At 41.8% G+C, this 16,150-nt stretch overlaps 1 protein-coding gene across 1 annotated transcript in view; it reads right to left on the minus strand.

Annotated features, from left to right (window-relative positions):
* LOC307044362 (ras-GEF domain-containing family member 1B-A) overlaps positions 1-16,150 on the minus strand; it is a 33,506-nt gene that overhangs the window by 2,474 nt on the left and 14,882 nt on the right. The window contains exons 5-13 of the mRNA XM_079689522.1: positions 13,824-14,039; positions 12,690-12,764; positions 11,498-11,593; positions 10,789-10,891; positions 6,722-6,801; positions 5,446-5,541; positions 3,052-3,147; positions 2,158-2,281; positions 1,369-1,441 (exon numbers count right to left, since the gene is read on the minus strand). Of these exons, the coding sequence (XP_079545648.1) occupies positions 1,369-1,441; positions 2,158-2,281; positions 3,052-3,147; positions 5,446-5,541; positions 6,722-6,801; positions 10,789-10,891; positions 11,498-11,593; positions 12,690-12,764; positions 13,824-14,039 (959 nt within the window). The remainder of the gene's footprint in view (positions 1-1,368; positions 1,442-2,157; positions 2,282-3,051; positions 3,148-5,445; positions 5,542-6,721; positions 6,802-10,788; positions 10,892-11,497; positions 11,594-12,689; positions 12,765-13,823; positions 14,040-16,150) is intronic.

Raw genomic sequence — 16,150 nt, forward strand, 5'->3', positions numbered from 1 at the left:
GAAGTAGGCTCAAGATAAAGTGCACAAAAAACATATTTCTTTGTGAATTTGGCTGCTATATTCTGTTGTGAAAATCTATATCTCAAAATGCTGTCGTCTTTTTTAAAGCTGGTTATTTTTCATAGAAACTTGTAGAAACTGACCAGATAGTTTGTTCAAGAACCATTAAAAAGAAAATAAATCCTATGCCATTGTTAGAAAAACAGGGATATGTTGATATGATAATATTGTGTAAATAATACAGCTCCTCTTACATCATCAGTTAAATAATAATAATACAAAAATTGCTTTATAAACTAACATAATGTTCTTTCAAAATGCACAAAAATGTCTTATGTGAATGAATTAAATTTCAACTCTTCACCAAAATAATCGTAATGAAGATTTTTGGCACACACAAGCCTCAGTATCATCTGTAAGAAGATTCGGCTCCATGTGGCGGTAACAAAGTAACTATTCACATACTTATTGTTTGCACAGCTAACAAAAATAAAGCCTTTAGTGGCAGTTATGCACCGGACAGATCTCATGATTGCTGGACGACCCTTTTTGTCACTGCGGCAAAAAATAAACGCCTCATACTCTGTGTCAATTAAACTTCAGCGAGTGATGCTGAAGGAGGAAGAATTGTCCTTCCGTCAGCTCTCTGGGGCTTTCTTCAACGAGTCAGAGACAACTGATCAAAGCTGATTTTCTCTCATCCATCTTCAACACACACACACACACACACACACACACACACACACACACACACACACACACACACACACACACACACACACACACACACACACACACACACACACACACACACACACACACACACACACACACACACACACACACACACACACACACACACACACACACACACACACACACACACACACACACACACACACACACACACACACACACACACACACACACACACACACACACACACACACACACACACACACACACACACAGCTGTGTATTAAGGGAGTACGGTGTGTGCGTGGGATGTAATTGTGTGAAAATGACTGATGGGACTTGCAAGCGATGGTGTGACAAAGAAGAATGATGAGCACCTGTGTGTGTGTGTGTGTGTGTGTGTGTGTGTGTGATGCATGTTTTGAATAGAGCGCGGGTCAGCATCCGTGTGACCTGCATCCCTCTAGGTCTGCCTGGTCAGGACGGGACGTGGGGTGACAGCCGTGATTGAAAGACTGCGGTGCCCAGCGGGTGAGTGTGTGTGAGTGTGTGTGTGTGTGTGTGTGTGTGTGTGTGTGTGTGTGTGTGTGTGTGTGTGTGTGTGTGTGTGTGTGTGTGTGTGTGTGTGTGTGTGTGTGTGTAAAGATATAGACAAGGGGGGTAAATGCACACCTCAGAGACTTCCATCTGTCCTTCTCCATGTTGTTCTCAGGACCTTCGCTCTCGTAGGATGCCACATACAATGCTGAAACCAGAAAAATAAAGAAACATTAGCATTTTAGTGGATAGTGCCCGAGCATGGTCCTGGTGCGCTCCTGCAGCACTACACCTATGGTCGGTACACTTCAATGTCAGAAGATTTGACAGAACTCCTGTCTATCTCTAATAAGACAGCGAGAAGAGTCGGAGTCAGTGACACGCGACTTTGAAGTGGATTAGAGGAGACCCAAACCATCAGAGCTGAGTCGAGGAGGTGATAACAAGGTGGGAGTGGATTTAAGCCTCAGCAGGAGAAAAGCCATTCTGATGACTGGAAACACTTTGTCAGTCCACAGCAATACATTACTTTTACTGACGGTAACGGTAGCAGCCGATGTTCACTTCATGTAGGATGGGTAATAACTAATCATATAAAAACTACCGCATTTTCTAATTAAAAGTCTGATCGTAGATGTCCCACATGTCCCTACATTTTCACACAAATTATTATATTTACATTGCAGTAGTCATTACAAACTGCGGGAGTTGCACTTCTTTTCTCCTTCATTTATAAATCCTATGCACTTTAGCATGACTCATACTCAGAAATCCTTTAAAAGATACTTACAATGGAGATTACATCTTGTGTCATATTGTTAGAAAGTGAAAGCCGGATTTAAAAACATATTTTACTATTTCTTAAAAAAGTGGGGTTAGGATTTTTTTGAAGTTCCTACATAATTAATTAACTGATAAACGTACCATCTTCATTGAACACTGGAGCAGTCAGCAGGTACTGCAGGATCTTGCGATCTTTCTCAAACGGACACTCCACTTTCTTCCAGGCCATGAACTCACTCACTTGTTTGGCGAGTTCCCAGAATTTCTGATATAAAACCAAAATATAATACATGTTAACATTCAGAGAAAATCGACATGTTCATAGCTCTCTGCTACGCAATATACAGTTAGCATAGGTATATAGCCTACTCCCAGTTAACTGTGGATAAAGCCTGTTGTTTCTGAAGGGCAAAAGAGGGGCCTATATGCTCAGTTTCAGGTTTCATTATATTTAATAAGAGTTTTATTTGTTTCATACAGCTGCAGTACCTCTTTTCACCCTGTTTCACCCAATAGTAGCGTGAGTGATACCGATGTCACAGAATAATGGAGGGGTTTCAGGTAGGGGGGAGTGTGTGGGAGAGAAACTCCCTCTGAAGGGAACTTTGGGATCTTAGCCTTTGCAGACCATTTACGTGCACTAAAGTCTATATTTCACACTACGGGATAGGGAAAACCCCAGAAAGCAGAATACGGCTCTTTTACTGTGATCTTATGTACTCTGTAAAAGTCCTAACAGGGAATCGGCAGAGTTTCCCAGGGCCTTTTTCAGTGTAAGAGTGAGACCAGTGGAAACGCTTGAGTATTTGGTCATTGTTCTGTGTTTGTTCCATGGAAACACACTTCACACACACAGGTCTCACTTCTTCTTTCTCTAACACTCTTTAGGGTAGTGGAAATAAATAGCAACAAACCCGTCGCCATGTGTAGTAAATAGTGACGTTTTCTGACAATTCAGCTGTGGGAGGAATAAAAAGGAGAACATGTGTTCACGAGGGGGAGAAACTCTTCTTGGGAATTTTAATTTCAGTATACCTCAAAATTGATCTGTCCGCTCTTCAGCCTGTTGGCACATCCCTCGTTGAGGAAGTAGAGGTCTTTTATGAGCAGGCTGAAGAAAGGGATGACAATCTGCAAGACAACAGAAAGAGAAAGGGATTTCATTTTGCTGAGAAAATGCAGGGGGGTTTCCACATGACTCACAGGGGTGTCATCTCTATAAACATTGATTCAAAGAAAAAAAGGATTACAATAGAATACAGTTTGATATTAAAACCTTTTCATCAAAACTCACGGGCCTGTAGCAGCGAGTACTAATACAACCTTTAAAGAGGCCCCATTATGCTTTTGGGGTTTTCCCCTTTCCTGTACTGTTAAAGGTTTATTTGCATGCAAATGTTCTGCAAAGGCTAAAATCCCAAAGTCTCCCCCCCCCCCCCTGCCTTAAACGCCTTGATAGGACTCATTTGTTTACTTCAGTAACATAATGACATCTCTATGTAACACTAACCTTGTCAGAAATGTATCACCAAATGATCATTGTGAGAGTGATATATTGATTCAAACAAAGTTGGGGTGGATACAGTTAACCTATTGTGAGTGAAGTTGTGTGAATGGTGTACGACACCTCCACATTTAAGAGTAGCCTTAATAATTTCCTTGCTGACTTCCGATGAGCAATTTTCGATCTTTTTTTGTTTTATGTCATTAGCGTCTCTCTTGTTTAATTCTTGTTACCTGATAATAGACTTTATTAGTTTTACAATTATTTTGTTGCCTTTTATAAAGTATTTTGGGATCACTGGTTCTATTATTATTAATCAAAATCATTGTTGTTATTATTATTATTATTATTATTATTATTACTACTGCTACTACTACTTCCTGCTGCCTTATGTCCAGAACACAACATCTCTGTGTGTCAGAGAGCTTCTAGTATTGTGATTAAAAACAAGCATCAGTACACACTGTTATGTAACTGGGTTTAAAGGGCAAATTCTTCATTGTAAAATGTCTGAGATCTGTTGCTGCTCAAACAAACATGTGAAACTCCAGGGCTGCTTTCAGATCAGCGCTTCGGCATTTTGTTAAAATGTTATTTCAATCAAATAACTCAAAATAGCAACGAATGATTACACTTTCTGTCCTCGCAGAAAACCGCAGCAAAACAGGATGAATGGAGCATAAATAGTTGTGTTGTTCCTCTGACAAAGACAACATAACAGTGGATGCCAATAAGAGATCATAAACAATCCCCTCCCCCCCCTCTCTAGAGGTCACAAGGGCGAGAACATGCCAGAATTCTTGGGAACTTTCCATTTCACGACCTCTACCTCTGCGGTTTGTGTTTGCATTTCTGAGCTCCTAAATAGCATCCCTAAAAAAGTTCAGGGAGCCAGATACATACTGACGGTACACTGTGTCTCTGTGAAAACACACATACTCAACAAATGATGTATGAGGACGAGACTAAGCGCTTACAGGCTAATAACTAGTTCAAATACGGTCAGGGAGGCATCTCCAGAGGCCAGGGAACAGTATGTGATCTGGCATCCGCCGTGTGTTCTTTTCCCTCCCTCGCCGAGGAGAACACAACATGTTTGATGAGGAGGAAACCAAGACCCAACTCATATCTTGACCCACGTGTAACGCACCCTCCGTGTCCCCTCGGAGCCACACTGTTATGTAACCGCTGTCCCTCGTCCAGGCCCAGCGCAGCCGGCTGCTGATGGCGTAAACACTGAAAGCAGCTCCCAGACGATAACAGGGCCCAACGAGGGACAGCGCTACGGTTTGTTTTCCTACTCCGCCTTCCTTTTCTTATACGCTGCAGTGCATAAAGATAACGGCTGTGTGATAGCCATCTTACATAATTGTAATCAGCGCATAGTGCTCTATCTGAAGAGGTCACTTTAGATTCCTCCAGCAGCTGTCTACTACTCAGATTTTATACTTAAAGAATGTCTTTTTTGTGTGTGTCTTTACTGGGACATGTTGACATGCTTTGATGTTCAAAAAGTGCTTCATGTTTCCTCATAATGCCTGAGCTGCAGCACCTCTTTTCACCCTCAATGTGTTGGAGCACTAGCCAACAGAAGGGCAGTTATTACATAGTGATGTCAATATGCTAGGGAAATTACTACAATCAGGCGGGGGGGGAAGAGACATTTTGGGGAACATTTACATGCACAAAAACCTATACAACAGACTACACACTACAGGAAAAGGAAAAGCATAATACGGCCCCTTTAAGATATGTTGTTTATCACCCGACCCTAGAAAATATTGTTTTTGATATACCGGTAGTATACTCCCAGATGATGTCCCCCAGCTCTTAAACACAAGCATTTGTTTGTGTGTGTGTGTGTGTGTGTGTGTGTGTGTGTGTGTGTGTGTGTGTGTGTGTGTGTGTGTGTGTGTGTGTCTCACCTTCTCTCTGCTGCTGTTAGCAGTGATGGACCTCTGTGTGGCTCCTCTCAGTGCTGTTCTGTAGTTGTAGAAATTGCTTGAAGGGTCCATCTGATGCTATGGAGGGAAGAAAAAAAAACAGTCAGTTTGAGATAAAGCAAAAAAACGTTTTAGAAGAGCCACTAAATGAGGAAAGTAATCAAAAAGCTCTCAATTTAACATATTAAGCAGTTTTTTATCCCGTTGAAAGTCTTGGCTTTCGGAAATCTTCAATTTAAACTGTGCTTACTCAAAGCCTTAGTGTTGTGACAGAAGCCTGTTGGAGCTTTGTGATGCAGGAGAAAGACAATGCTATGGAGTCTGTGACCTCAAACAAACTGAGGAGCACATTAACTCCCTGCACCCATTGCAGAAAATTACCACTTGGGACAGAATGTTCAGCGTTCAACTCAACTAGGACGGAAGAGGAGAGTTAAAGTAACTCATCAAAGGGGTAAAGAGATGAGGAGGTGTGTGATTGACAGAAGCAGAGAGACAGAGATGAACTCCGGTGAGACATGAGGGGAACCTAAATAACCGAGTCTGTGAAAAGAAACCCAGCCTGACTCGTCTCCGCCTCAGATCTCTTCTTTCAAAAGAACGACTGATGTCCTACTGCGCTCAGAGAGCATCCCCCCTGCTGTGTCTGTGGATTCTCCTCAGGTAGCAACACCCTCTATGCATACAAACATACATATGCATAGAGCATGGTGGAAGGAAAGGTAGACATCTGCTTCTATGAACTATTTCTAGGGTTGCCTTTGGAAAATTGAAAACTAAATAAAACTACGCCTCACAAAAAGAAACCGATTAGTCAACCGCTTAGATATGTCCCACCCCTTAGCCTATCACGTACAATATGGTTGAGCGCTAGCCAATAGGAGCGTGAGAGTTACGAGGTGATGAAAGCAGAGGAAACTCAACAGTGTTTATCAACCTATGTGAGCTCTATGTGAGTCACAGTCACATCTCTGCTCTGCTCTCCCACTCAGATCAGTTTTATTTTCCCCTCCAGCTTTAACTTTGTTCATCTGCCTTTATCATTGCACTTAACCAAACAATTGACTGACAAAAGAAGAAGCTCAACCACACACTCACACCGTGGTTAGTCATCAGTGTTGAAAACAACCAACCACGGAGTTGCTAGTATGTGTGGGCATACAGGAGAAGCGAGAATTGGAAAATTAAAACTGAAAAGAAGATGACATAAATGTTGAAAATGCAACTGCTTTTTATAGATTTTTTGAAGCAAACTTACTTCTAAGATGTCAAACTTGGCCGTTTTGATCTTACTCCATGTCTTCTTTAGCCGAGACACAGGACTCATGTTCATCCCAGCTGCAAGATAGAGACAAAAAGAAAACGAAAAAGACAATGAGAGAGATATCACACATTCAAGAATACACCCTAACATGACCGCATGAACACATGTTATTTTCCCATAGAACCAGACAGACGCACAGCCCCCCCTCTCCGCCCTTCCTCCCATGTCAGTCATCCTTGAACATCCCTTCACCTCCCCCCCCCCCCTTTTCTTTTTATTTCCCACTGTTGTTTCTTCTGATGCAGCGAGGCAAAAGGCCGCAGTAACAATAGAGTTAACACACGCCTGGTTTCCCCTCCAGGCTCTCTGCTTCCCATATGGTAATTCTGTGTGTGTGAGGTTCAGGCACCAAAGGTCACCACCAGAGCAGAACAACACAAAACAACCCTCCAGCACACACAAAAGAAGTCCTATCCACACAGAGAAATATAAAACCCTACACCGCTAAATCTCATTTTCTTCCTGAACCCATTCAACTTCCCAGGAGACACTTTGAGTTGGACATAACACTTCAGAACAGCACAGGCAAAATTTCAGATCATGTCATGCCAGTAAAACGGCTCCATTTACTCACAGACACTAGTGTGTGTGTTGTGGACAGGTGTGGGGTGTGGTAGTCGCCCCGCTGGGACCCACACTCCCCTTTATGGGAACAATAATATACCGTTTATGTCTTCTCCTTCTCAGCACCAACACAATGTTGCAGAAGCAATCAAGAGACACTAACAGTGGGTATCTTTTAATATTGTATTTAAAAAAAAGAGTAGGCTAAGCCCTTACAAATCTGTTTTTCTTTTGATACAATTTATCGCTTCTATAGATATCAATACAAAATCTGGCCAATTTGAACCTGCCTGTATTCCTCTTTTCGAGTACGTCACATATTCTCTATTATTATTCTACAAATTAAACATATTTTTATAAATGTTGGCCAACCGGAACCTGCCTTTAAAAAGATTTTCGTGGGCAAGTCATATACTGTAAAACATTTGTAGATACATTTGACTAAATTCTGGAAGCATCATTTTATTTATTCTACCAAGCCACACACAGTTTCTGTTTGTTTCACCCAAGTTTTGATATTTTTCTCTAAACTAAAGGCTGTTCTGATCCTGGCCTGTGATGGGTTGGGTCAAGAAAAAAAAAATCTGTTAATCTCTTGCTAACAATAAAAGAATCCAAGCAGACTTGCTCCTCCAAGAGCCAAACACAGATGAGTCCGGCTAAACCCAGATAAAAGGTGCGGTTTATTAGCTTACATAATTTGTGCGAACTAACCCTTTAATTAGATCCCAAACACATCTTCTAACCCTGGTGGTTTCCTGGAGGTGGGTTTAGCCTGTGGCTCTCTTTCTATCTCTCTGGGGAGAAGGAGAGAGGACAGCTGGCACTCCAATATCCTCTCCTCTCCTCTCCCTCAGTCCCTCCCTCTCTCCCTCTCTCCCTCTTCCCTCGTGGGCTCACTCTTTCTGGTCAGTGCTGACCATCTGCCTGTATGGTTTGTTCTGCGTCAACTTCCAGCTTCAACCCCCTCCCTCCCTCCCCCTCATTGATCTTGACACACAGGGCCTCCCCCCTCTGGCCTGAGAGGATGACCAGATGCCCTGTGCAGTAAACCCTGGGACATCTCTTGGATCCCCAGAGCCCGTCCTGCAGCGAGGTCTCTAAACTGTGTTAAGGTGCTTTTGGACTGCTTGGAATATTATCATGTTTAAGGTATATTTTATCACACATTTACGACTCAAAGCTATTAAATACAACTTAAGAACCCTTTTTCTTTTGGGAATACAAGGCAGCATGGGGTGAATAATCGTTACATACATGGTAATTTTGTGGGTGATGTATTCCTTTAAGTAGCTTTGGTAAAGGTGAAATGAAAAATTAAAGGTTTTACTTCATCACTAATAATTATCCAGCCATAAGTCTAATTCAAAGTTTGCAAGAGGACATATTATGCAGTGTTTCCCACATCATTTTAATCTATTTGTGGAGGCACCGCACCCCACCCCGGCAGGAAAAGCCAAAGGCCCCTTAACCTATTCGGGTGGCCCACGCATCCACCCCCCCCCCCCCCTCAAATAAGAAAATACATGCGAGATCATGGCTACTGTAGCAGACAACGTTCTTGTTGCTCTGTGTTGCGTTGTTAACAGTGTTGGGACTAACGCTTTACAAAGTAACGCGTTACTGTAACACCGTTATTTTTGTCAGTAACTAGTACACTCTAACGCTTTATTTTTTAAATCCAGTAACTCAGTTACCGTTACTACATGGTGCGTTACTCCGTTACTTTTCAGTACTTGAGTAAATGTACTTAGATACTTCCTGTGTCACATGCGGAGACGCGCTGTGGGCGTGTTTGTGTTTACTAACAAGACTATCATGGTGGCAGCGGAGCTCAAGTCGAGTTTCTCCGCCTGGAGATATTCTCACTATTTCACTTTTGTCGAGCACAAAGAAAATAACGTTTTAATTAAATGTAAGTTGTGTCTTGGCGGGTCAAAGATCCTATCTACTGCCCAAAACAGCTGTTGAATCTGTTGAAACATCTGCAGAAACAACATGCTGGGACGAAGCTAGTAGCCTAGCTAAGACCACAGACCCAGACTCATCCGACGCCACTCCACCTCCACCTAAGCAACAGCGGCTGGATTTGAACCGAGGGACTGCTAGCCAGGGAAAAGTTGATAAAGCCATTGCACGGTATGTTGTAGAACACATGCAGGCTATTTCTACTATTTCTATTGCTATTTCTTGATCAACATATTGTATTATTCTCCAATGCAATAACAGTACTGAAATGAAGGCTATAAAAGGGCATTAATGGGAGCCCTTTTTTTAAGTAACTAATGCGTTAGTTCTTTTTGGTGTAAGTAATCAGTAAAGTAACTGAGTTACTTTTGAAATGAAGTAACTAGTAATGGTAACTAGTTACTGGTTTTCAGTAACTAGCACAACACTGGTTGTTAATGAGTGACACACTGGAGTTGAGGATCTGTGGGGTTTATTCTCCCAAAAATATAATTTACAATTTAGCAGACGCCTTATTCCAAAGCGACTTACAATGACCAATTACAGGGACATTCTCCCTGGAGTAACTGAGTGCCTTACTCAAGGGCACACTAGTAGTGGTGTTCCAGGCGGGATTTGAACTCGGAACCTTCCGATCATCAGCACACCTCACTATCACCAGGGATTACTTTTTTATGAGAGCTCTTTGTGGTGGACGATATTTAATAACCAAAAGTTATTTATTTTGCTCACACCGCCCGATTGGTTAGCTGACTGGCTTCGTTGTGATTGGTCAACCATTTAGAGATGATTCGACCCTTAGTCTATCATGTAGAATGCGTTAGTGTGTGGGAGATAAACTCCCTTTGGAAGGAACTTTTGGATTTGAGCCTTTGTGGACCATTTACATGCACAAAAACCGATATAACACAATACGGGGAAGGGAAACCCCCCAAAAGCATAGTAGGGCCCCTTTAAACAAATGCTGCTGCTGCCTGTCCAACTAAACCCTTGGATAGTTGTAGACTTCTGAGGGAGCCCCTCTCTCACCACACATGTTGCAACAAGGCCAAAATGAAACCAAAAATAAAAGCTTTTCACCCAAGTATTAGTCACTTGCTGACCTCACAGTACCCATAATTCTCAGATGCAGTCTGAGTGAATATGTTTCTGTGTTTGTAAGCAGTGGAATGCCAACGGCAGAGGCCACAAAGACAAACAGACAATTATCTGCATGAAGTGCTGCAACGTTCCCTCTGTTTCTGAGCCTCACTAATATCATTAGACTCGAGTACATTACGTTCGTTATGAGCGGTTACTGCTACAAGGGAAGGATAAATAGCAGACATTCTAAATGAACAACAAATTGTATTTGCACAGCTGATCTAAATCGCTGATGTCCAGATAGAGGAACACAGATCGGAGGGAACAAGTGCAAAGAACAAGTCCTATGGTCCTATTTCATGGGAAGAAAGAAGAACACAACTTACATATGATGGCCATGAGGGAGTTAAAGTTTCCGATGTTGAAGCATTCACGCGCCACGTCAATGAAGAACTCCATGACCCGAGCTCGGTGCTTCTTCTTCACGGGCTGTTAACAAAATGAAGAGCATTGGAGAACACTGTCTGGTAATTGTTCTTTTTTTTTTTATCAGCTTGCTTAATAAAAGTGTGGTTTGCTTGTACTTGAAGATACATTTGTTAAGGTTTGCTTTTGATGTATTGGACGTTTTTATGGCAATAATTTCACTTTTACTACCCATTTGATGCTAAAGCAAGCAATTTATTAAAAAAGAAAACATTAACTGGTTCCAGTTTCTTTAATGTGATGCAGTTTTCTCAGTTTGAAGTAATATAATAAGTGTCGAGGTCGCCTCTAACACTGGAATGACCAGTTTATTTCCAGAAAAAACAGATAAACAACAACTTTGATAATAAATTAAGCATTCAAGTCAATTATTGAGGAAAGAAATGCTAAACATTTTAGTTTTGAGCTTCTCAAGACTGAGAATTTGCCGTTCTCTCTTCAGTTTATAAATGGAAATGTTGGTGGTTCAGATTTTTGATTGGACCATACAAGCTTTGTCACTATTTTGTTCATTAAAAACAATCAGTAATAACAGTCCTCATGCATAGCGCTGTTCTTTTTTTAATTCAAGTGTGGGGTTGGCCGGTTGGCCTCATGTTCTTTACTCACCATGCAGATTTCTGTAGCCACCAGATAACTGAGTCTGTTGAACCATTCCACATAAGCTTCCAGGTTGCTGGCCTTCTTGTGATCACTGAAGCAGCTCTAAAACGACAACAACAGACTTTTTAATTAGCATTTTAGCTTGTCGCAAAGCATGAAAAGGGATGAAGTGGAAAAAATATAGCTGATATCTGCTTTTTTTCCCCATTACCCTCAGTGAATGCATACAAATTAAACTATTTGGCTAGAAAGACCTGTAGCCAACCACGGTTAACTTCATGCTGCTTCTATACGCACAATAGTGGTCAATGTTATTCACATTATGCATGCTGGTCCTTTGTGTGGATTCCTCTTGATCCAATTCCACACATTCCTCTGGCCTTACGCCCCACACACACACACACACACACACACACACACACACACACACACACACACACACACACACACACACACACACACACACACACACACACACACACACACACACACACACACACACACACACACACACACACACACACACACACACACACACACACACACACACACACACACACACACACACACACACACACACACACACACACACACACACACACACACACACACACACACACACACACACACACACACACACACACACACCTCGTTGCAATAGAAGGAAGGCTAGCCTGAGGCACAAAGGCAGCCTTAACCCCCCGTCACCTCACTTCCAAAAAAATGGGGGACTGTTGCCTAGCAGCCGAATGCCAGACAAGAGAACCCCACGGCCAGACACACACATTAAGAAACGAACACGCCCCTTCCCTAAACAAACGCTTGGCAGCAGCGGTTGCTAGGAGATGAGGGTGCATGCATGCACATCCAGCCACTGGAATGATTTTTGAAAATTGTCGGTGAGGTGTGTCTGAGTGTGTGTTTCTGAACGTGTGTGAAGAGCGGATATTTGGTCTGCTGCTACGGTCTAGAAATCCGCTGCCCTCACTTTGACCTGTGCGGGGGCCGATCTGTGTGTTGTGTAAACGTTACATCTGTCTGGAACAGAAACTAGGCCGTCTGTCTTCTAACCCACATCAGGCGCAGATTGATCAGGTCTGCACACAGGATTACAGCCAAAAGAAGATTGCATAACTACTGATCCGTATATACTCCTCCTATCTGCCGATTTGCTGATAGAAAAGCATGCAGACATTACCTTATCGTTGTCCAGAGGGTCTTTCTGGACAAAAGCCTGAACAAATTCTTCAGGTCCGATGTAACTCAGTCTCTCCTGAGAAGTAAAGGAACAAATATTTAGTTTGCCGGACGATGTGGCCAAAATCTTTTATCCTGATATAGGTATATTCTTAACTGGATATATATATATATATATATATATCTCATGATAAAGCACATTTGTTGGTCATACAATCAATACATTTACATGGACTAACCACATGGAGATGCCTTAACTCATTTGGCTGAACACAGAAATCGACAACATCTGTACAGTGTGCGTCTACTGTGACATGTTTCAATGCTTGAACAGAGCTTTGAACATTGAAATGCTAGCCTTTGAAGACCATTTACATGTACAAAAACCTAGATAAACACATTACAGGAAAGGAAAAACCCCAAAAAGAATAATAGGGCCTCTTTAAAATCTAAAGTAAATTAAGTTTAATAAACAGTGTGTTGCTAACAGATATATCCAAGAGAATGTGACTACATTACATACTTATTCAAGCACCGGTAATTATGCTACATCACAAGATTTACATCTCACATAAGTACGTTTCAAAACTAATAGGAGTTCATCTTAGCTTGAATTTTTGTTTTACAATGCATATGTAAAAAAAATGCATGGGAACATGTAAATTAGGAGTAAACGTTATACATCTCGGTAGACAACCTTGATGTTTACGATTGACTGATTTGTTTTTTCAAAGACAAACTGACAGGTAATGAATATAAAGCTGTGGTCAACGACAGTGTTTAAAATCAATGCTGTGGTAGGTCAGACGTGGGAGGAACTGTGGCGTTCGGTGCACTTCGGCGACCACACGGATTTCTAAACCATCATTCATGTCAGCTCTCCCGTTTCTCTCACATGTTCTCCTCTTCAGCATTGATTTATTCTCTTTGCCACAAATGTCTATATGAGTTTAAGTCATTGGTTTGACAAATCATAACAAATAATTTAGAGAATGGATTTTAGGACGAGGCAGAAAATTGGTGTTGTGGGCCAGGACTGGCTCCATAACATGTTTCTGTAAATCAATGGGGATTGTCCTTGACGTAAGAAAGGAAAACAAAACAACAAATCGAAATTAAGAATATAAAGACTCACCAGTTCTATGTGTGTGAGCTGTTGGGCCACAGTGAATGGGTCGTTGCAGATGGAAAGCATGTCTCTCTGGGTGGCCGCTTGGGGCTTCGCCTTAACAGCCGTCAGCCGCTCAGCAGCCGTGGCGTTGATCTTGACCAGCGCCTCCTCGTACTGGCTGAGCACCGTCAGCCTCCTGATCAGACCCTGGCTCATCTGACCGACCGCCTTCCTGTAAACCTGGTGGATGGAAATAGTTGAAAAGGTAAAACAATCTGTAAGAAGTCAAGGTAAGGAGCTTCAAAAGAAAGTTGTATTGATTAACTCAGGCCCCAACATATTCCCTGATGCACACCTTCAGAAATGGTTATTAGTATTTCCATAAAGCTTCAGCATATCAAGGTTCCTTGCATGACAAAACTCTCTTTCGATCTTTGAGAAACCCTATAGTACCACAATCTCTTAAATCACAATATCAAGATGGGTGTAGGTCTGAAGCGCAATGGAGACACTTGAACAGGTACAACATGGACACTACAAAGAAGATCTGTTGTATTTTTTTGCTAAGGGTGCAAAAACAACCCAGAACCATTTCTGATTGAAAACAATAAATGTATTCCTGCTGACAGAAAAACAGCTCAAGCCGTACATAACCTCATTGGCAAAGGTAATCGAGTGGTCCAGTGATGACGTATTTTCGTAGGCCATCCCGAATGTAAGCATCGCAAGGACTCCCTCGACAAAAAGCGAAGGGATTAGCTCGTAGAATTTTGGAATATTTCAGAAAATAAGATCTGTTGCAAACACACATTTACGATGCTTAACAGGTTTTGCTCAGCAGGATCATTTTTACATATTAGCACCACTTTATGATTTTGTAGATGAAGCATGAAATGTAATAAAGTAATAAAAAGCTAACATAATGCTATAAACTAACATCACAGTCACATGGCTGCAAACCGGAATGGTTAAATGCCAATTTATTTCCGGGGTTCTATGAGAACAAGAACAAGTGTTATATAAAGTGACCTAAACCTCCCGTTGCATGCGTGCGGCCACTTTGTTGTGCTCAGCTGTAGGCATTTAGGTTAATCCCTAACCACTCATTTTTGGCAGAGTGATAACAAGCTCACTGGAATTTACAACGCTCTTGTTGACTACATGTCAGCAGAACTAACTGAGGCAAGCTTTCGTCCCAAACCGCAGAACGACCCTCAAATCAGACACCTCCAGAATTTATTTTGGCTTTTTGTTCATGTACAGGGAGGGTCACTCACAACGTTATGCCTCTTCCTGCTGGCCTCATTTAGCCTCTCGGCTCAACAAGTGGCAAAGGGGGGAGGGGACTCAGAGCTCTTGCCTCCTAGATTAATATATCGTCCTATTTTGAACCTTGAGTCCAAACTGACCAAGATTAGATGATCCTCACTGACAGCAGTTGCGAAGTTGGCAAAAAGAGGGAATAAGGACATGTGTATTTGATTGTGTACATTTAGAAGAGTCTGTGTGTTATTGTATGTACTTGGAAGATCCTGTTCCTGGCCTCTTTCCATACCACCGGTATGTGCTGCTTTTCTCACGACCACATCCCTCCTCCTCCTCCCTCAACTTTCTGTCAAATCAGCCTCCAGGATCTGGGTTTTACAAACAAGACTCTATTTCAACAGGGTGGGTAGAAACACAGCAGGGCATTATAATTGATGTGGAGGTCCAGAACATTGTCAGCATCAAGTTTGAAGGGGAGCTGTCAGTGGGGGAAAATGGGCAGGCGCTCATCACTCTGCGGGAAACAGCCAGGGCAGGACCCTTTCTGAAATTCACTTCCCAGGGCATGACTAATGGATCTGTCTGTGTGGTGCTGGGGCTGTGATAGGTATGATGGAACATGAACAGACACTGCATGTCAGCCAAGCAACTGCAGCTCTCTGGATATTACATTTTTGGAAAGGGTTGATTGAAAAAACACTTCACAGAGTTAAGAAAAATGAAGCTGTGGAAGAAAAAATATCTAATAGTAGTAGGCGCCAAGACGGATTGGAGATCAGAGAAAACATCTAAAACATTTTTAACAAAAAACAACTAAGGATACTACTTAAGACTATTACGAGTAATGTAATTTATTTGAAGTTATAATTTTTTCAATAAATGGATTAAGTATTAAAAAATGGTTTACATTTAAATGGTGACGACCAAGTCTTTATTTTGCTCTTTTTTCAACCAACTATCTAAATTCAAATATATTCCAAGATAATCCAAATAATGTACTAGAAAAAAAGCCAATCCTAACATTGGAAAAACTGTAATCAAATATGTTTGGCATGAAAAGCAAATTAAACAATCAGAATTGTCAG

Source organism: Notothenia rossii, assembly GCF_949606895.1.
Source record: "Notothenia rossii genome assembly, chromosome: 6".
Taxonomy (NCBI): domain Eukaryota; kingdom Metazoa; phylum Chordata; class Actinopteri; order Perciformes; family Nototheniidae; genus Notothenia; species Notothenia rossii.